This window comes from Rattus norvegicus, chromosome 15 (genome assembly GCF_036323735.1).
Source record: "Rattus norvegicus strain BN/NHsdMcwi chromosome 15, GRCr8, whole genome shotgun sequence".
Taxonomy (NCBI): Eukaryota; Metazoa; Chordata; class Mammalia; order Rodentia; family Muridae; genus Rattus; species Rattus norvegicus.
Window position 1 is genome coordinate 83158973 of NC_086033.1, and position 22030 is coordinate 83181002.

General features: G+C 41.3%; 1 protein-coding gene across 17 annotated transcripts in view; it reads right to left on the reverse strand.

The window, feature by feature from the left end:
• Positions 1–22030, reverse strand: part of Klf12 (KLF transcription factor 12) — a 432451-nt gene that overhangs the window by 121425 nt on the left and 288996 nt on the right. For 16 of the 17 annotated variants that reach the window (XR_005493737.2, XM_039093393.2, XM_039093390.2 and 13 more), the window contains one exon: positions 7850–7985. Coding sequence is in view for 16 of the 17 variants with exons in the window: in XM_039093393.2 (XP_038949321.1) it covers positions 7850–7985 (136 nt within the window). In the remaining variant the exon portion in view is untranslated. Of the gene's footprint in view, positions 1–7849; positions 8037–22030 lie in introns of all 17 variants that reach the window. The other variant, NM_001107281.1, reaches the window with a different exon arrangement.

The window sequence follows — 22030 nt, forward strand, 5'->3', positions numbered from 1 at the left end:
CATTTGGTCACCAAGATTGACAGCTCATCGTTCCTGAACACATCTGCCTTAGAGGCTCTGCACTTATTTCCTCTTTCCCTCCTCCCTCTCTCTGGACATACTCTTCCTTTAGCTACCCAGGACTTCATCTTACCCTCCTTCTTTTCTGTCTTTCTGTCTTTACTCTTTCTTTTCCTTTCTTCCTTTTTTTTTGGGGGGGGGGACTTCACACATGCCAGAGTCATTTGAGAAGAGGGAACCTGGGTGGAGAAAATGCCCCCCTCCTCACAATTGGCCCATTCGCAAGCTCTCTGTGGGCTCTCTGTCATGGGCGTTACAAGAAAACCAGCTGAGCAAGCCATGAAGAGCAAGCCAATAAAGCAGCATTCTTTAATGGTCTCTGCTTCAGTTTCTGCTCCAGGTCCGGGCTATGAGTTCCTGCCTCTGACTTCACTCAGTGTGAGATTCTAACCACAGAGTTGTATGTACTAAAATTTACCCTTCCATTCCCATTCCTGTGTGTGTGTGTGTGTGTGTGTGTGTGTGTGTGTGTGTGTGTGTGTGTGTGTGTTAGTGTTTTATAATAGCAGTAGAAACTCTGAGATACAGCTCCCCCTGGAAACTGAGTATAACCTTATCAGAGATAATTCTCTTTAATTCCTACGAGAAGCAATTCCATTGCCTCCTACTTCCTCACTGTCCAGGAGCAGATTCTCTCTCCTCCATCTGTATAAGTCTTGGTGAGTTCAGAAATGTCTCTTTGTACCTTCTCTACTCAAAAGCAAGTGCAACAAGATCTGTGTGACCAAGATCACAAGACCACAAAACACCATTAGTGCACTGGGTGCTTTTCTGGTGTTCAAAAGAGGATCTGACTGTATTAATTTTGTGTATACTAAGGAAACTAAGATATATTATCTGTTCACTAAGAACAGAGCATATTGAAAAGTGTGTATGTATTTATGTGTGTATGTATGTATCTCATATTATGAGACCCACTGTCCATCTTGGGAGATTGTAGGCCTCAAGGCTGTTCTGCTCATATCCAAGGTGATATCCCTGGGTCTTTGGTGGTGTAAAGTGCTTGACCTGTGCAATCACACCCAGATTTCTTGAGACTGATATCTATAAAACACAATAGTGATCATGCTTCTGTTGCAAAAACAAACAAACAAACAAACAAACAAACACCATCAGGGGCTCCCCCTGTGGAAAGAATGAGTTCATCCTTTCTAATCAAGATTCTGACTTTCTCCAAGCAGCCCCATTGTCCTTCCTCTTCACTCAGTTTTGCATCAGTCATGAAGAATTTCTGCCTGACACCACATGACGAAGCTCTGCCCTGCTCGATGTAACACGGGTGGACTTACATTCTCTTGTAGCAATGTCTCAGACTTTTACTAGACTTTAACTAATCTCACCTATGTCTGCTATGAGTTCCACATAGTCAAGGGCTAAGAGTCATTCTATGTCCCCACTATGTCCTCCATAGTGAGTGAGTGAATGAGTGAGTGTTTTGCCTAATAAATACATGGCTTAATCGGGTAACTCATTAAACTCTTCAAATAGTAATTAGCCAAACTTCATTGCACTTTTTATACTTAAAGAGAAACCAAGGCTGTTTATGCAGAGCTGATAAAAGGGGCTTCAAGTGGACATATGGTCTCCATCTTGCTTTTAAATATTCAGGGACTCAGTTGTGAAGTTACCACTATTTTCTTTTTCTCATTCTTAACAGACTGCTCAGTTGAGGCTGGCCACACATGTACTTTAGTTCGAAACCATTCACAATAAATCAGGGCTTATTTATTGGTTGATTTATTTAACTTTCTTTAAGAAGAAGAGCCATCAAAATCATTTCTTTCACTGGGCGACTGTGATTGGTTGGTTTCCTTATTTACCCATCAGCACTAGCAAGCTAGACAAGATGTGCCTTCCTCGGCTACTGACAACTAGCCTATTCTCCAAATGGCTCAGCCTAAGTCTTCTTAGTAGTGGATTGAAAGTATATGATCTTACTAGGATTACAAAATGAAAGCATAGTTTCATCAAATATAGCCTGGATACGGGAGGATTCTGAGAGCAGAACCTGAATAATTCAGCCGTTAGAAAGCTGGAAGCAAATGGAAGTTGGCGCTAGCTTTTCCTCAGTGCCCAGTCAACCCACTCTTAGCAGTTCAGAAGAGATATAAACATTCTGGCACCTTGTAGTTGGAAAGACAGTGGAAGGTGGTACCCTTTCAGCCTGCACATACCTCCCATCAGTGCTGGGCAGAAGCAATCCTAAAAGAACATGACTTGGGAGTCTCAGACATCTCCGAATATATGCTATACTAAAACGTACCTTCAATCACACTTTTTCCCAGCAGTAGCTTTGCAAATAAAATATAATGATACTGTTTCCTTAAAAAGCACTTTAACATCTCACACATTTTATTTCTTCATCTTTCAACATAATGCATGGGGCTATAGATGATAAATCCTCTTATTGTATATCTGAGAATATACCTGACAGAATTCTTTCTCCCTTAATGATATCATGCTTAAAAGTGACTTTGAAGACTAGAAAGTATACAGTTAGCTCACATATGCTGATGCTGACTGGGGTTCAGCGCTCAAATGCAGAGCTTCAGCACTGACTTTACATCCACAGCTACAGAAAAGTAGGGGCTGCATCTGCCTCCTTCCTCAAGTGTTGCAGATGTCATGACTATGAACTCTGCAAAGGACTGTCTGTAGTATCGTTAGGGAGAACGTAATCTTCTCCGTGCCTGTTTTGTGTCTCCACATGGTAAAGGCAGTACCACAGGGCAGACGAAATAAAAACTCTAAAGAGTTCTCAGAGAATCTGCCATCTGTAAACCCCCGACATAGTTTTTGGCTTTTTTTCCCTTTCTCATCTCTATTACTGTTCTCTGGTGTGATTTAAAGGACATCAACAGAACCATCAGGGGGAAATTAAGGAGAGCAAGGGCGTGTGAACTGTTCAACAAGTTTGCCGTGACCAAAATGCAGATGATAAGATAAGAACACCTGACATTTACTCAGTGACTGTGTTGGGTCATTAAATGCAGTTTTCTAAAGAAGGTTTCATGATATATGGACTAGCTGCGGGGGAATGCTTGCAGGGAGCATGAGGTATGGAACTGGCCACGGTACTTTCTTTCAAAGTTCCCTTATGCAAAAGAAGTGTAATCACTTACCAGACCTAAGTGTAATCATTTTCTGACATTTAGCAGTTGGTTTCTCCCTGAGGAGTGGTGTTTCACATAAGTCACAGAATGAAGTGGGACAAAGGGGACATTCAAATGATGAGAGTAGCCTCAAACCCTGACTTTGTTGCCTGCCTGTGGATCCTGCTCTCCAAACTGGACTGTCTTGTCTGGGCTCAGTGGGAGGGGATTGCCTAGCCCTGCAGTGACTTGATGTGCTAGGGTGGGTTGGTGACTGAGGTGAGAGTGGGAGAGTGGGGGTTTGTGGGTATAGCTCCCCATTGTAACAGGTGAAGGGAGGGACACAAGGGGAGGGGCCATATGAGAGGGGTACTGGGAGAAGGGGGCTGTGATCAGGATATAAAGTAAATAAATAAATTAATTAATGAAATCAACAGCAACAGATGTCAGGATGCTAGTCAAAACATCTTCATCTGCTTCTTTAAAGCATCACCCTTCCCTCCTCAGCTTCAGTCTAATCCTGCCCTATCATCTTGATCCTGGGACCGGACAAATTCCTTTAGGGAGAGCCCCACTTACATTTTAGCTTATGGAATGGGCCTAGTCTGTATATGTTGAAAGGATCAAGAATGTTCAGGATTTAGAGAAAGAAGGAAGAAAAGAAATGAGAGGTTCTAGGTAAACAAATCTTAAACTCAAAAGTTTGCTTATTTCAAAAACTTCAGTATATGTCTAGCAATAGAGTTAATTATAACAATTTTCTCTAACCAAGTGTCTTTACCTTTCCTTCTCTTCACACCTTTCATAATTATGTTTGCCAAGGTGTCAAGAGGGAAATGACTGTATTTTAGCATTGTGCAGGGTCTGGGGGTTTGTAACAGAGACAAAACAGATGTTCTATGAATGTTGAAAAATGTCTCTCAGAATCACTGAATACATGGTGGCCAACACAACCAGTGTCTACAAGATTAAACTAAGAAAGGGTCCATCTGTGCACCATTCTCTGGCTGTTGTTTGCAACTCAGTTAAATTCCGTGACTGAGCTGACGAGGGGTTAGGGATCAGATTAGTTAATGAGCATGGTTGAGGTGTTCCTTTTAAGAATACTGATCAGCGGTCTCTCTATGTAAATCCATATAAATGGAGGTGGCCTTGCAGTGGTCATTTGTATTTATTTGAACACAGATCTGAGTTTCTGGGGAGAAAAATACATGCTGGCTAGCAGCTTCTAGACATCGAATCAAAAGAAACTATTTATTTTAAACCCAAAATTCACTTTAAAAAATCCTCTTTAAAAACCAATAAAATGAGTTTACTACTAGGAAGAGAACTATTAGCACAGGAAGTCTTATTTGATACATTCCAATGCTAATACAACAAGACATTACATTAAGGCTCAAGCTATGGTACCTCGGACTAATGCTCCCTGGAAGAACCACACCTTAGACGAAACTACCTGTGAGGTTGACTAACTGGATGGGCTTGAGGGACAGTGAACAGTCCAGAATGCTGTAAGTCCAAAGACAGGTTGTTCACAGTCAAGCTTTAGAGTCTCACTTATTGCCCTCTCCTGTATGTTCACTACCATTTTTGTGACTATTAGGTACGTTGTTTTTGAATTGTAGAATCAGAACCCACGTTTCCATCAAGCAAAAGCCTAAGAACGCTGTCTCATACTGAGGCCAGCAGCTGACGGTTCCCCACTTCGCTTTACCCTACCTAGCGATAACCTTTTAACGCATCTGGATTCATGAATCACTTCATTCTCTTACAATAAAAGTTTAATCCAACTATTATAAATTGGAATGTGGGGGAACCTGAGTCTGTGCCTCGGCTGATGTCTCTCATAATTGGTTAGAGAATAAACTGTCTTATCTTTTTTGAGATGAGAGAGGGCTGTGTTCTTCATGCCAGCGTGGCTGCACATGAGGCAGTGTTGCACCTACATGACTATAGACACAGTCCTAGTTTTATTTCTAGGAAAAACACCATGACCCAAAGCAACTTGGCCAGGAAAGGGTTCATTTGAGTTTATAGCTTATAATCCACCATCCAGAGAAATCACAGAGAACACATTGCAGGACCCCAGAGGCAGAAACAGAAGCAGAGGCCACGGACAAATGTTGCTTACTGGCTTGCTCCCTGTGGCTTTCTCAGGCTTCTTTCTTATAGCACTGTGGATCATAGGAGGCAGTTCCCTCAGTAAGTCAGGCCCTCTCAAAAAAAAAAGTCATTTATCAAGAAAATACTTCCCCCCAACCCAGACTTCTCTACAGGCATTTCTCATTTGTGGTTTCTCTACAATAATTCAAGTTTGTGTCAGGTTGACAAGCAAAGAAGCGGTACAGGGACAAAGAGCTTCAGCTGGAGATATCTGCTCTGTGGGGCCTTCAACCAAAGGGTGACTCAGAGCCAGGCCATTTCATCCCTTCCAATGTGAATCTTCCTGAACGCGCTCCCATTTACACAGCTCGAATTCTCACGGCAGACTCAAGGAACAGGCGGGCAAACCTTTGGGTGTATCTTAGACCAGGGCTCCATTGCTCTCTAACTGGAGAGAGAAAACATAACTTCATCCCCCAGGGTTTGAAAACTCATCAGTCTGTTCCACAGCCAACTCTGATTTTGTCATTTTTCTCCCTGGCTCCTTCCCTATCCAATAGTCTCAAGGAAATGTCTACAAATACAGAAAATGGACACACCCTCAGGAGTCCTTTGAAATCGTCTCATTTTATACATGCTACCCTGATGTTTCCAATAGTTTGAATTAACACTGGGTAATCATGATGAAAAAGGAAGAATGGGATGAAGGAGAAGTTAATGGTGGCACGATTATGAGTATTAAAATTTCAAGAGAAACTCAAAGCAAGAAGTCGAAGTCACAACTGAATTTTCAAAGTTAAGGCTGGGTAAACCAATGTCCAGACCTTTCTATAATTTAACATGGATTATATATTGGTGTTACATTAAAATTTCAATATATTACTAGAAGTTTGGAAATATATCTATCTTTAACATGCTCTTTTGGGACATCTCAGTTGTTTCTTTTGAAAGCATCTCCGTTCTTCTAAAGGTTTGCACGCAGACCTGAAGGACGGTGAATTAAGCACCTATGGATCTGGGCATTCTGCAGCTTTTCAGGTGATGGGAGCCCAAAGAGTGCTACCAGCCTTTTAATGAAAACATCAGCATGAATAATAAATCTAGCGCCCATTAATGTGCATACACGTTTTTCAGAATAGTTTCAACAACTTTATATTTTTATATAAAGTATTGGAGCATGAAACTGTATCTGCATAGCTTATCAAAGAGCACCCACTAATGTGTGGAGTTAATCCAGACGAACATACAAAAAGAGAGTAGGGTGGCAGGTTGCAAGAGCTGGGATGTGGGAAACTGCCATGTAAAAGTTAGCTCTTGGGCTGGAAAGGTGCTCAATGATTAAGAGTGTTTGCTGGTCTTACAGAGGACCGGAGTCCAATTCCAATCAATTACGTGGTGGCTCACAACTAGCTATCCTATTCCAGAGAATCAAATATTGATTCCATCCTCTACAGGTATAAGAAATGCATGTGGTTTATGGATATACATGCATATATACATTCATACATGAAAAGTACCCATACCCATGTAAAATAAATAAAATAAAATAAATAGTCCATATTAAGGATTCTCAACTGAAACAAAGAAAAAGGCATCTAGAGCTATGGCAAGCGTGGAATTAACTGGACTATGGCAATCATCCCGCAGAATGGAGGTACATCACGTCAGTGAATCATACATATGAAATATACACTGTTGTGTGAGTTCTATCTTGACAGGGTCAAAAGTAAAAGTCTACAGAAAAATACGCATGGAGTAGCACAGGTTCTGTTCTACAGAGTTGACAATACAAACGCAGTGGATTTCTACAAGCGGAAGTTGATTCCTAATCCCATGGTCTGACTCAAAGAAAACAAAGGAGAAAAAAAAAATCCCCTGGAAAGGTATTCATGATTCCTATTTTCCAAAGGAATAACACTGTATCCTCCAAATTTAAACCTTCCATAAAGCTGTTCTGTAGTTTCCTATCAAAGTAAGAGGAAGACGGGCTAGAGAGACGGACCAGTGGTTAAAAGCACATAGTGCTCTTGCAGTATACGCAAGTGCCCACACAGTGCTCAGTACCCAGGGCTGGCAGCTCATACAGAACTTTCTCTCATTCCCCCTCCAGGGGATCTGATGACCTCTTCTGTCCTCTACAAGTACCACAATCATGATCATACACACAAATAATTCAAACTTAAAATTTTTAAAAATTGTTTTAAAAATCATAATAAAAACCAAATTAAGGACATTTGTACCATTCTATTGCTACTACATTTGTAGACACGTGATTATGGTGATAATTAGACACAGGTATTTTTTTTTTCTTGAAGAAAAAAGTTTCCTTTTCCAGAAAGGAAGGGTGCAAGGGGTGTTGGAAAAGATGCAGAGAGGTGATATCCAGCAGAACAGAACCTCCCCACTCTTTTGAGACATTTCATTCTTCACCCTAAACTGCTCCTGAGGCATGCAGGCCAAGTGGACAGACACAGTCATGTGCGCCAGTTCAGAGCTAAACCCACATGCCTGAGGAACCAGAGATGCTTCGCTTTCATCATCCATTGACCAATCACCTCGCAATGCTTGTTCCGTCCTGAGAATGTGGTACTTACTCTTGTACTGCTCTGGCTATGGAAAGGGCCGTGGATCCAGTTTCATTAACGCTATCTAAGGTCACATTTGGCAGGTCATCATCATCACTGTCACTTTTACTCTGTCTGGGAGACAGGCCTCGGGGCTCCATTTGTGCTGGGAAGAAAAGGCATATATAATAAATTACAATTAGCGTGCAGAACTGAACTTCTTGCTGGACCATTGTTGAGCACTGAATAAGTTTCTTGTGCATTTCCCCCAGGTAGACATTTCCCCCAGACACTACAGGAATTAGTGTTTTGTGTACTGAGCACTCACAAACACCTTTCTTTTGTACGTAATACCCAGGGTAGATTGCAAGAGTTCCAGATAAGCTCCTAGAAAAGAAACCATCAATACCAGTAAATTTTGATACTGTCAACTCAGTGCGGTCACAGCTATTTGTGTGGCTTTGAGCAAGCATTTCACCTGCTGCCTTCACTTTCTGCTTTCTTCTGCTGCCACACTTCTGGTCATGTCGCTTTTCATTAGCGCTCTCCCTGGACGAGAGCGAGCATGAGGTAGAGGAGGTATTGTTTGCTTCATGTTCTCTTAAGAGGTTAAAAAAAGAATGAAGTTGATATGACTAAAATAAAGTTTCAGGCTTTTTCTTTTTTCTTCTTTTTTAGTAAATGGGTACCTCACAGTTTATCACTGTTTCCGGAGGGGCGGGAACGTGACTATGTAAAGCGGCAGAGCTGAGAACGTCACACATTTCTCCTATCTGCTTATGTGTGTTGGAAAATGTGCTCCCACCTCTATCCTGACTGTGGCTTTTAAAAAGACATTTCCAAATCTGATTCTGCTCCGACCATGAACTTCTCAAAGTGACAAGCTGATGTTCTGACCCTTGGACTGGGGCCATGGGAGCATTTCAGTGAGGAATTTAGTGTAAGGCAACTGTTTAAAATTAGAGTTTTCTACCCTTTCCTCCCCTCTATGAGTAGCTTTAACAATCATTGCCCAAAATTGCCTCCCGTCCTCTCCTCTCTCAGAAAACACGTACCTCTTCTCAATGAAAAATGCCCTCACTTGAGGGTTAAAATACATGACTAGAAGCCACTCAGCTCTAATTGGAATCATTACTGCACAAAGGTACCTAAGAAAGGCTTCCCAAAATCACCACCGCTTTCAGAGGAACGCAAAATGTACTTCATATCAGGGTTACAATGACATTTGGGTACGACCAAATTTCAAATCAAGATTTCCATTGCAGTTGGGTAGAAACGTATTTAAAATTATGGTTAGCATGACATTTGGATACAATTGAGCAAAAAGATACCTTTTATTTTTTCAAATAATTTATCCTTTACCTGTGCATCATGGACTACCAAGGAAATGCTGATATTTTACCATGTTTCAGCCAGGAAAAGGCAATTCGTGGTTGTACACAGTATTTCCAATGTGGCTACAAAAACGAACCCATCTGAAGGATCTGGTATTTGCTGCGTTTGGAGAATGCTAGTGTGGCTCACACACCTTTTGCTTCTGTGTTCATGGAAGTACAAATGTTCTTTGTGAAATGGGATTTCTGGGTAAATATTATAGAAGTTCAACCAAATACTCTACAATCACAGTCTTTTAATGTGGATAAATTCTTCATTGGTCTCCTCCCAGAGATTCTGGACACTTTGTCAAGACTTGAGAGGTGGAGTACTATTTGGTACATAAGAATGTTATGGTCATACTGTAGATAAGAAGTCAAGGACATTGTTAAATATCCTGCAGTACTACTGAGAGTCAGTCATCCATAATAAAAAGTTTATCAGTCTAAAAGGTCAACTGTGCAAAGGTTTAAAATTTTACCCAGAGAGTTAAGATTTTAGACAAAGGGGGTGTTCCATGATATGGCGTTCAGCTGAATAAAAATGTCCTAGTTTCAAAGTCACTGACAGTGAAACACAGATACACATTGGATCACCTATATTCCCTAACCTTGTCTTCAAATAAAGTAATTCACTGTCCTGTGAGTTCAAGCGAAGGATGTTCACTTGCCCAGATGCCATGGTTTACAGCAATAACCAAGCAGAACATACAGCACTGGACCCAGAACAGTGACCAATCAGAATATAGTGCAGTACCAAACACATGAACAGAGACGACAACAAAGTACTTTTGCATCTGGTCAGGAGAAAAGATGCAACAAAAGGGGGATGGTGGAGAATTTGAGTGTGAAGCATGGGGCTCTATCTTGATCTAATAACACACAACTTGACTATTCAGTTAATCTAATCTAATTATGAAGATTCATTTGGCTCTATTCAATAAGCTGGCTCAATGAAATTTACATTACAAACAATATCTGCCACATGTCACTTAGTGGAACAGAGTCTAGTTCAAGTGCTGTTAAGTGAGCCCATCCTTCGCATACACTATAGAATATGCTATGCAAACTAACATGGTTACCAAGGCACATAAGATCCAATTTTGTGGGACTACTACTGTATATGCTATCTGTTGTTGATAGAAACATTGTTTAGCAGCACATGGCTCTCCTGGGAAGGCATAGGATTTATGGAAGATATAAGCATTTTGGCTAGGAACTCATAGATTGTTTCCTTTTGGGTAATTCTGTTCTAGTGTGATTCATTTAATGACTGTTTATAACTATTCAAAGCCAGAAGAAAATTAATAGCAGAGCCATCTAGGCTTCCAACTCCTATTGTGTGCTTCTATATGCACCTGTAATGTCAACAGTAGACCACTGAAAGTTGCTGACACATTATGTACAATGAGATCTTTGCTAAGGTATCAACGGATAAGCTAGCCAGAGAACAGAGACTACTCTTAATCATAGTGAAATTTCCTCAAAAACATATACAAACACAAGACACACACACACACACACACACACACACACACACACACACACACGCACGCACACACACACAAACCTGGAGTCCTCAAACCCAATCATACAGCTTGAGGAGGCTAGAAGTGGTTATGTAAGAGGCTGAAGGTCAAGTCTAGCTGTATGAAACATAATAGAAAATGTGGAGATATATTACAAGATCATGTAAATTGTGTGATATTTATAGCTAATCTTAAGTACAAAATATGCTAAATGAGTTATCTGTTTAGATGTACTTTTCAGGAGGATTGTGCTTAAGGACTTCTTTCCAATATTTTCAATAAATATTATGAAATACATCTGCTTTCACCATGCTGGGAAATTCTTCATACTCATACACTGAGCCAAGCCGAGAAAATAATCAGAAAGGCTTCCTAAAATTTGCATTGCTGATTAGGTCAGATGATTAGCTTATCTACATACTTGCATAATTCCACTCTATTTTTATTAACTGTGGAATAGGGACATCTCATCCAGTTAACCTCCATTAGTCTTTGCACATCTAAGCCCACAGTAGAAAGGTCTAATTTTCTTGGCACTCATTTAGGACAATGCACAAATGTCTTGGGCAACCAGAACATACATTACCTCCTATACTCCCAACCTTTCTTTCTCCTTCCTTCCACATTTACAAGTTCACATATACACATATACAAAGTTCTCTAAGTTAAGAGACCAAGACATGACCTATAGTTGAAAAGAATTTATCTTTGGCATGGCAGTATATATCTTTTTCTAGCACTTAAGATGTAGAAATACAAGTATATCTCTGAGTTCAAGGCTAATCTGGTCAGCAAAAATTACATTATAAGAGCCAATCTTTCCATAAGTATATACATGCATATACGCGTGTGCATGCACGCACACACACACCCTCATATTTAAGATTTTACACATTTGAAACCTGGGGAAATGGATTGGGATGTTTGGAGAAACTCAGTTCCATGGAGTCAGACTTATTCTGGACAAATCCTAGGAAAAAAATTCCCAACACTTGAAGTTGAGCACACTGAATTTCAATTACTATTTGTGATATACAGATTGTTCTGCTCCACACCCTTATATGGCCACTTCTAACAGTGAACCTGCTGGACTCTATGGATTGTAACTAATGCACATCAGTAAATGCAATACAAGCTGGCGCTTGACAAGACCCTGCTGCTTGGGATCCTATTCTGAGAAGCAAGGCACCATGGAAAGGAGCTTGGACAGACTTACAAGAGATAACCCGCTTATTAGGCCACCAGTCTCAGCAGGCAAGTTGGCCATGTCTCATTAGCTTTTCATATTCCAACCAGCAGAAGATTGCATCTGTACCAGGCTCCTCAGATGGGGTCAGTGTGAAAAGTCTGTCTAAACTCATTACAAATATTGACCCACAGAAATAGGACCACATAAGACCATTATCATTTTCATCTACTTAATTTAGAGGTGAACAACAGCAAGCATCCCCAGTCCTATGCTTTCTTTTTGTCAATGGCCATCTTGTGTTCAGAGACAAAAGCCAGAGGGGAACTTGAAACTACACCCAATCCTCTGTACTTTCTGCTTTTCAATTAAAAACCTTCTCATGTATTTCCAGGTGTTTCCTTGTGGGAAGCACCATCTCAGAGCTTCAGCATCGCTCAGGAACTATTCCCTCATTCTATTGGGCACAGGGTAGACCCTACTGCCAAATCAAACATTCCACAGCTTCTCTTCCCAGCTGTCTTCTTGACAGCAAGTTCATTTCATGCCTCTTTTGAGGCATGCAGTCACCCAAAGCCCTATACCCTTTTCAACACACTTGAACTTCTTTCTCTCCTGTGTAACAATGGGCTGACACTGACACATTTCACAGGGTACATGTTCCTTCAACCGCCTATTCTCACAGCCTGAGCACTATCAATAAATTATATACTTCAGTTGAAGATAACCTGCCCATTTGTGCCTTTGCTCATAAAATTTTCCATAAATGACCTTACTAAATGTATATAATAAATCAATCTTTGAACATACCTTAAAACATAAGGACTAACATGTCCTTAAAACGACAGCAAAAATGAGTGTCAGAAGGGTGGAGTTCATCGGTAAAGCTTTTTCCTACTGTGCATATGCTTGGTTTCCTTGTGAGCATCCCATCAAAAGAATAGATATCAGAGAAGATGCAGAATTCCCTTCCTAACTATTGGAGGAGACTAGAGAAGGCACCCATAGCTGGCAAGCATATGAGGCAGCTGGCTGGGCAGTGATCACAATACCACTGGGTGTATTTTCTCTCTTTCAGTCACTTACACTGCTTGTCCTACAAACTCCATCACCTTGTCAAGGACAAAAGTTAGGGAAAAGCTGGCTTCCAGGAGAGCTGCTTCTTAAGTTAGAGTGAAGGGCAAGAAAGGGACGTGAATGGCTTGTGAGGATTATGTTTTAGAAATGTTCAATCTCTTGGGGTAGCAGGTCCTATCTTAACATAGTCTAAGCAGTAGTTATTCCAAAAATGACTTGTAGAGATCTAGCATGGAAACTCAGCTCTGGCTTGAGAAAATAGGCGACCTCTGGCCACATCACTTGCAACCAGTCTACCTTAGGCAATTGATTTCACGTCATTCATCCTCAATTCCCCAATCTGCTATTGCCTTGTGGCAGTTAAGGAGGTAAGTAATACAAGCAACCTGGTTAGTGGTCCCTAGCCTGGTGGTGAGCAGTCAATTATCACACTGTTAACCGTGGCAGTACTTAACTGATTCTTCAACCCCAGTGTGAAACACTATTTCTGAACCCTCACCATCTCCAAGAATATGACACTGAAGCAAATTTTACTTCCTTCAGTTTAGACAAAACTTAATAGAGGCACAACAGGCATAAGAAAACTTACCAAGGCTGTTACTTTTCCTGGTACAAACACCCATTTGTGTACTGAGTTAAGAGGTGCTTTGCCGGACAGTCACAGGTACCAGACACCCTTCTGAGGGTTAGGGAAAGGTCAGTGACTCAGGTAGACTAATACCCAACTTCACACTGGCAGCGATTACAGTAGCGGTGACAAGATGGATAGTAAGTAAATCACATACAAGTGAGAAAAGAAGCAATGGAGGCGAGGAAAGCAATCCTGGAAATGACTGTATATGAACGGGAACCTGGAGGAGTCAAAAGATGCTTGGACACGAGCTGGCTTGTTTTCATTTGGGGGTGAGGGTCATCACAAGGACAGCAAACAACAGACACAAAGGCTCTGAGCTGGCTGTGTGAGCTATGTGCCCGGGGTTCCCATCAGTGGCAAAACATAGCTGGAGCTGACACAGGGACAAAGAAAGAAATGGACCAGAGAAGAGGGAAGTGTTTGTTGGGCAGAAGATAGTTCTGGCTAAGAAGGGAAGTCACTGGAAGGTACCGAGTGGAATTCATGCACTGAACTATGGTCTCTACTAAGGATCCCAGCTTGGTGTGCCTGGGTGTCAAGGTGGAGACCCACCCTTGGGAATCATCAGGGCCAATATTAATGCTCTTCAAAAACTTCACTGACCACTCCACCTTTGGTCACTAGTTCATGCTGGCTACCCAGTGTACCCAGCTATACTCAGGACATCCATGTGTTGTGAAGTGTGGCCTTGACGCTGCTTTTATACAACTGAATTCCTTTGCTTTCAAATTCTGAGTTGCCCAAATAGATGCACTTTTCTGGTGCATCAGGACATGAAAAGAGAAACACCCAGAAATAAAGAGCTTGGATCACAATAATGGCCAGCTCCCAGATCAGAACCTGCCCTCCGGGGTCCCAGTCTCCTCACCAGGATCCTATGGATTCACGCCTCTCACTCATTTCTACTGAGTCTCTGCCTCTACAGACAAGGGGCTGTGTGTGAGCCTGGATCCCCACACAAAGACTTAAAAGTCCCACCAGTTTCTTACATCCTGAGATGTGGCTACTATCTAGCTATAATATGCAATTTTATTAATTTTCCCTATTCCCATCTCTATACTTGTTAGCATAACACCTTCCACTAAGATTGCCTTAAAAGTAATCTCATAATGTCTGTAAAGTTCCCCGTGCGGGGTCCAGTTCTCCATGACAGCACTGTAGTCCTGTGTGGGACACTCAGCACTGCAGCCTGGCTTCCTGTGTTTCTTCTTACAACCTTCTCTCTCCTATGGCTCAAGGGATGGGCAAATTAAGGCATGGGGGGGGGGCTACCACTTGTATTGTGAATAAAATGTTATTGATCTATTCTCGTTTACTTCTTTCAATTTGGTCAGTTTAGTACCATGATCTAAGGAGAAACTGCCAAAAACTTCATGTGGTTTTCCATTTTTAAAAAAAGGCTCTTTGGAGACAGTTTTGCTGATTTTGTCATGGATTACTAAGCATTTGTATTCTTGGATCCTAGGTTTATCTGTCTTTACAGTTTCCAGAGCCTTTTTTTTTTTTTTTGCATAACCCCTGTAGAACACTGGCTTGGCCTTTAGGCTTTAATTACCTGTTCCTTGTATCTTCTATCTCTTTGCTGATGAGTTTCCCTACAGTGTCTCACAATTTCACGATGAAGAATAAATTTAACAGGAGTGCTTATCCTACTCTGTTGATAATGTGCTTGTGCAGATACAAACGTATTTTCTTCCTTCACTTGAGATGGAAAGACCCACCTGCCAGGAACAGTCTATATAAAGGACATACAGAAAAGGAACTCTTGCTTTTTGCCTGCTTGTTCTTTCAATGGCAAATTTATTCCTTCAGTAGTATTAGAGTCCACTTCTTCAGGTTTCTGAGGTCCACTTGAAGACCTCTGGGATATCTAGCCCTATGGACTGAAGAAATACTGGATTCTTGGTCTTCCTGCTCAGGGACAGACACTGCTGGGCTAGCCAGACCACAGCCTGTAAGCCATTCGAATAAGCCCAATTCCATTTCATTCAATGGTTTTTCTACAGAAAGCTGACTTATAAAGACTTCTGTGTATGTGACTGGTTGTACTGTGTTCGCGTCAGGACTGGCCAGGTCAATCAACAAGCACTCTGAGAACACTGCTCTATTATGTCCTATGCTAGGCTAGAGTAGCACATGGCAAGAGAAGGACACACCAGGTTTTCCTTCTATATTTGCATTAGTTTCTGAGTAAAACTCATTGAGTTGGTGTGAAGATTTTTCTCTTTCTTTCTCTCTTTCTCTCTCTCTTCCTTCCTTCCTTCCTCCCTCCCTCCCTCCCTCCCTCCCTCCCTCCTTCCCTCCCTCTCTCTCTCTCTCTCTCTCTTTCTTTCTTTCTTTCTTTCTGGAAGAAGGCAGGATAACAGGAGAAAATGTGGTCTTAGCCTCTCCCAGGCAATTGCCTGGTACATTGAGTGCTGCTGTATTTGGATGGAAACAAGCACAGAACTTGGATTCTGTTTTTTGTTTGTTTGCTTGTTTGTTTTCTGCAGTGATGAAGAAACACAGAATTTTCCTTGATAAAGAACAGTGACATTCACATGTGGCTGACTTTCGGGATACATACGACTCTATATTCTTAACATCATCCAGTTATGTTTCACATGTGGCTGACCTTGGGATACATTTGACTCTATATTCTTAACATCATCCAGCTATGTTTTTCACACCAAGTGCTGCCAAGTTACCTCAGCGCTAAGCACTGGCTGTTCCTGAGGCCAAACAGAAAAGATCTGAGAGCTTAGATGTCTCATTATAATCCAAGGGGCTTTGCCTGCCGTCAGGGGTGTAGATATGCTTTCTGTGCTCTGTGTAGTAAACCCATCACATCCAAGGCCCCCTGGCTGTATTGATTCTGTACTATCTCCATGATGCCTCTTTATTCAGTTAAACAGTGAATCCAAACTGAAAATAGCATTTCTTTTCCATTGCTCTCACATCCATTTATCTAACCTTGATACACAAACAATACACAGTGAAACATTTAACACGGGTGCCAGTCCTTAAACACGGTTGCATATCTTTCATGTGTACAAAACAAAGAGCATGTATGTCATTTTTTCCCTAAGTGTGATGAATTCTTTATTTTTTATTGGATATTTTAAGTATTTACATTTCAAATGTATCCCCTTTCCCGGTTCCCCTCTCTCCCGGTTCCCCTCTCTCCTGGTTCCCCTCTCTCCCGTTCCTCTTCCCTTACTTCTATGAGGATGCTCTCCTTCCCACTCCCCCACTCCCACTTCACCACCCTGGCATTCCCCTACACTGGGGCATTCAGCCTTCAGAACACCAAGGCCTTCTCCTCCCACTGATGCCAGGCAATGCCATCCTCTGCTATATATGTGGCTGGAGCCATGGGTCCCTCCATGTGTATTCTTTGGTTGGTGGTTTAGTCCCTGGGAGCTCTGGTTGGTTGCTATTGTTGTTCTTCCTATGGGGTTGCAAACTCCTTTAGCTCCTTCAGTCCTTTCTCTAACTCCTCCATTGGGGTCCCTGTACTCAATCTGATGGTTGGCTGCAAGCATCTTCATTTGTATCAATAAGGCTCTCACAGACCCTCTCAGGAGACATCTATATCAGGCTCCTGTGAGCAAGCACTTCTTGGCATCAGCAATAGTGACTGGGTTTGGAGGCCGCATATGGGATAGATTCAGTTTCTGCTCCACTCTTTGTCCCTATATTTCCTTTAGACAGGAGCAATTCTAGGTTACAATTTTGACTGTGGGTGGACCCATCCCCCAACTGGGGGTCTTGCCTACGCTCTGGATATGGACTCTACAGGTTCTCCCTTTTCTTTGTTGGACATTTCAGTTAATCTTATTCCTGTTGGATCCTGGGAGCCTCTTGCTTTCCTGTCATCTGGAACTTGCTGGTGGCTATCCCCACGTCCTCATCACCCATTGCTACACACCTCTGTTCAAATTCCTGTCCCTCTGTGTATTATCCCCATCTCCTCTCATACCTGATCTGGCCCTCTTTTTTTCCCTTCCCCTTCCTCTCTTCCTCCCAAGTCCTTCCCACCCTCTACCTCCCATGAGCATTTTGTCCCCACTTCTAAGAAGAACTGAAGCATCCACATGTTGGTCTTCCTTTTGCTTAAGCTTCATGTGGTCTGTGAATTGTATCTTAGGTATTCCCAGCTTTTGGCCTAATATCCACCTATCAGTGAGTGCATACCACGTGTGTTCTTTTGTTACTGGGTTACCTCACTCAGGATAATATTTTCTAGTTCCATCCATTTGCCTAAGAACTTCATGACGTCATTGTTTTTGATAACTGAGTAGCACTCCATTGTGTAGATGGACCGCATTTTCTGTATCCATTCCTCTGTTGAAGGGTATATGACAATATCATATTCTAATTTGCTTTATTTAGCTCAACATGGCATGTGAGATTTATTTACACTTTTTCATTTTGTTGGTCCACTCTCTTGCAGTCTAACAGACTGTACTCTTTCGCAATAAAAAAATTGGCAATGTTTTGAATGGATCTCTATCATTTATCTATTCTAGTAATGAAAATCAGGTTTTCAAAATATTCACTGTTAGCAAGACTGTCACAAGCTGCTTCCCAGTATATATCTGAAAAATTCAGACGTAGTTTAATTCATGTACACTGCCAAATTTTTCTCCAAAGCGGCTGAGCCCACTTATATTCCCAGGGATATGTGTACATGCTGTAGCCACATAAAAGATTAAGGTCATCTGATTAAAACATCAGTCTAATGTCTAAAGCCATTCCAGCCAGAAGATTTAGTTTGCTTGGTTTCTTGGGAAGCTGTGGGAAGAATGATCTCAAGTCCGAGGTCATAGGAGGAAGAAGAGAAAGCATATTCTTCATTACTAGGTTCATCAAATTTGTATGAGTTATAAGTAGAGGCTACATTTTTCTGAAAATTTTTAATTTAATATTTATTGAAGTTCATTTTAAGGAAAAAAAACCCCACCCCTTTGTCTTCCTGCATGAATTGTTGCTGAAAGTCTAGGCTGTTCTTAAACCCTTGCAGAGAGCATCTTACGAGGTGTTCCTCATGCCTCCTGCTTGACAATTTCTCTTCTCTGTTGTCAGCCTTTGGATTTATGGTAGCCTGTCACACGCAGACACACTTTCACAGATTTCGAGATATCTCTCTTGAGTTCTGCAATGTCATCTGTTCTTGTCTAAGAGTGGATATTGGTATTTTTTCTAATCCTTCCATTCCTGTCTGGTTTTCTTTTTTTTCCTCACTTTGTCTCCTTTTCTATGCATTGCTGCTTCCTGGCCAAAGTTCTCAATGTGATCATTCGATCTAAGTATTTTTCCATTCAACATGTCCAACAGGTTGTCATTTCCCAAACAAGAACTTCAGAAATAGTCTAGATCCACTTTTTCTCTCAGCCTTAAAATCCATTTGTTTTATTGAAGGCACTGCTGACCAGGTGTTCAGATGTTCTCAGGCGGTTTCCACAAATGGTCCTCTGAGGCTTCTGTCTCCACCACCTCACTGCATCCATCCCTTCCCAGACAGACAGCAAAGCTGTCACGTTAGCTGCTACCTTCTGTAGCGTTCTGCAACTGTATTCTCCTGGAGACTGCAGTACATGTAAACCACCTCGCTTCTTTCCATTCGTAGTTTCATTAAAATATATTCCGGTCCTACCCACACGCATAGTGTACAAACAGTACCACAGCAAGTTCACACTGAAGTGGATAAAATACACCAAAGAAAACAAGCAAGTGAGCAAGCAAGCAAGAAAACGTAGCCAAACAAGTCTATGTGACAAACAAGCATGGGCTTATAAAACCCACATCTGTGAATATGCGTCACATCAACTTCTGTGTCCTTCATCTGATCATATCGACTTATCCTTCTGTATACTGTACTTTCCCACTAAGGATGCACTGTGCTCTCTCATAGCTCAGTGGTTTGTACCCTTCACATTGCTTTCGTCGATGTAGATATTGTCAACTAACGCTTTTGTCAGACGCAGATTTCTTCTGACATCACGATCACTGCCATCCACCTCCAGACTTTGTGGCTTCTTTCTCTGGACACCACATTTGTGTGTCTGCTTGGCTTCTTACAGACTTGTGTCTTTGTGTACTTAGGTGTGATTTATCATTTCAGCGTGGGCTTGCTGTGGGTACTATTGTAAACTGTGTACGTATTTTAAAAAGGAATGTGTAACAGTGGCAGTACTAATTGAAGGGAATGGAAAAGAATGTGACGATTAGATGCAAAAGTTAAGGGGGAAAAAAGAAATGAAATGAAGCCAGGGATTGGGGTGCATGCCGGAAATCCCAGCATTCACAAGGCTAAGCAAGGGTACTGTTACAAGCTTGAGACTAGCCTGGGCTACAGAGAAAGTACTAACCAGGTAGCTAGGATTATAGAGCCAGCGCCTATCTCAGGGGAAGGAAAGGAAACTAAAGACTTCTGAGTCTCCGTTTCAAATTCTGTTTAGTTTAGAGAAATGAATCCGTCAACAACCAAAACAAGCCGGTACCGTAGTGTTCATATTTCCTTCAGTAACAGACATAAAGATCATTTAGCTTTCGGCAGAACCTCATTTAGCACAGAGCAATTGGGAGCTCCTGCAGTTTAGGGTAGCCCTGAACTCTTGCTCTCTTTGCTTCCACAATCAGCCCTTGGATTCCAGGTGTGAACCACTACCAAGCTTTCCTATTCTCACTTAAATGGCACAGTACAAGGCCTAAGATTTAAGACGTTTATAATAAGTCACCTAACTCTCTAGTTTATGAATTGTGACAGTTTCTTTAAACCATTTTTGTACGGTCATATATACATGTCAAACATATGGCTTTATGTATGTGAGGGTCTTTACATTAATATGTACATGCTTAAAGAAAGGACAATACGAAGTCCCAGTATAAGTATAATCTAGCATGTCCTGGAACTTGGTGAGTACTGCATTATGGAATTTCCAAATATGAAAGGCCCCTCTAAGGAAACTGAGTGATTGGACACTTACGACTAACAGTTCAGATACACAACTGAGGCATATTTTTCTTGTATCTTTTTTAGAATAAAGTTTTATCTAATACCTGGAATATACAACAGTGTTCTCTTGCTTCTGCTAAGAACCACTGCATTTCCAGTGCTTATAATGCAGATCGCAGAGTGGGAAAGTAAATTCTGTGGCTCGCTTCGATTTACAAGTGGAAAAAGGTACAACCTTCCATTGATATCAGACCTGACGATATTAGACAGCCAAAACTTGTTTTAAGGTATTATTGAAATGGGGTTTGCTTTTAAATACCAAAGGCTTGTTATGATGGTGATTTGCATTAAAAATGATCACAGTTGGCCAAGAAAGAAAAAAGAAATAGAACTGCTAATAGTTGTACTGGTTTCAAGGTGGATAATGAGACAATAAAACACATTACTGGAGGTTATACTGCCTTGATTACTGCAGAATGCACACAATAATGCCAGCAAAGGGTACAGCAGCAACCACCACACATTTGTTAGATGATAATGATAATGTCCCATGAAAAGTTGGACTTGATGTGCTCCTGTACAGTGTGACGCCCAGGATCTCTGGACAGCAGATGAAGTCTCATACACTTTGATAAATTTAACGAATAAGAAAAGAAGGACACACGTCTAGAAATGACCTTGAAATCAGAGCTGGAAGATGTCAGTTCCTAGGAAGCTAGCTCGTCTTCATATCCAAGCCCATGTGTTTGCAGATGCATTTTCCAATCGGAAGAAAGCATTTCTAAACATCTGCTACAAGAGCTCGGGCGATTCTGAAAGTCTAACACTCTAATGATGATTAGCTCTTGGCCACCGCTCAAGACTTTATTGAACTCATTAATCTAAGAAAAATAAATATTATTGTGAAAGTAACATTAAATGTTGGCTGTGTCTTTGTGGGTTTTTTATCCCCTTGTGGTCTTTTTGGAAAATAACCACTATCAGGATGAGGCAAGACACAACAGGCGTGTCTGTGTTATAATGTAGGTCTTTGTATCCATTTTCCTCCTCCAAAGAGCTCCAGGCAGGGACCAGATATGTCTAAAAATGACACAGATGTCGGTATCTGAAACTCAGTGAACCACACTTTGACAAAATGTCCCTACACCTAGAAATGTTAACCTACAGCTTGGGGCTATTATTCTCATGCATCACATAGGAGAAAGTGCAGCACAGAATGTCACACTCTAATGTCAATATTAGCCATGTGGGATTGCATCATACGGTTCATACATGTATACACGCACTTGCTGCTCCAGATGCATATCTCCGTACCTTATAAATTTTAAACCTTAACCGAAATTAAAAGAGATCTGTAAATCACAGTATTTCATATTCAGTCAAACAGCACCTCGTTTCAGGAAATAGACTTGGGATATTAACATTGACAAATTCATTAAATACTCCAAGCTTAGTCAGTCAAGCAATGAGGA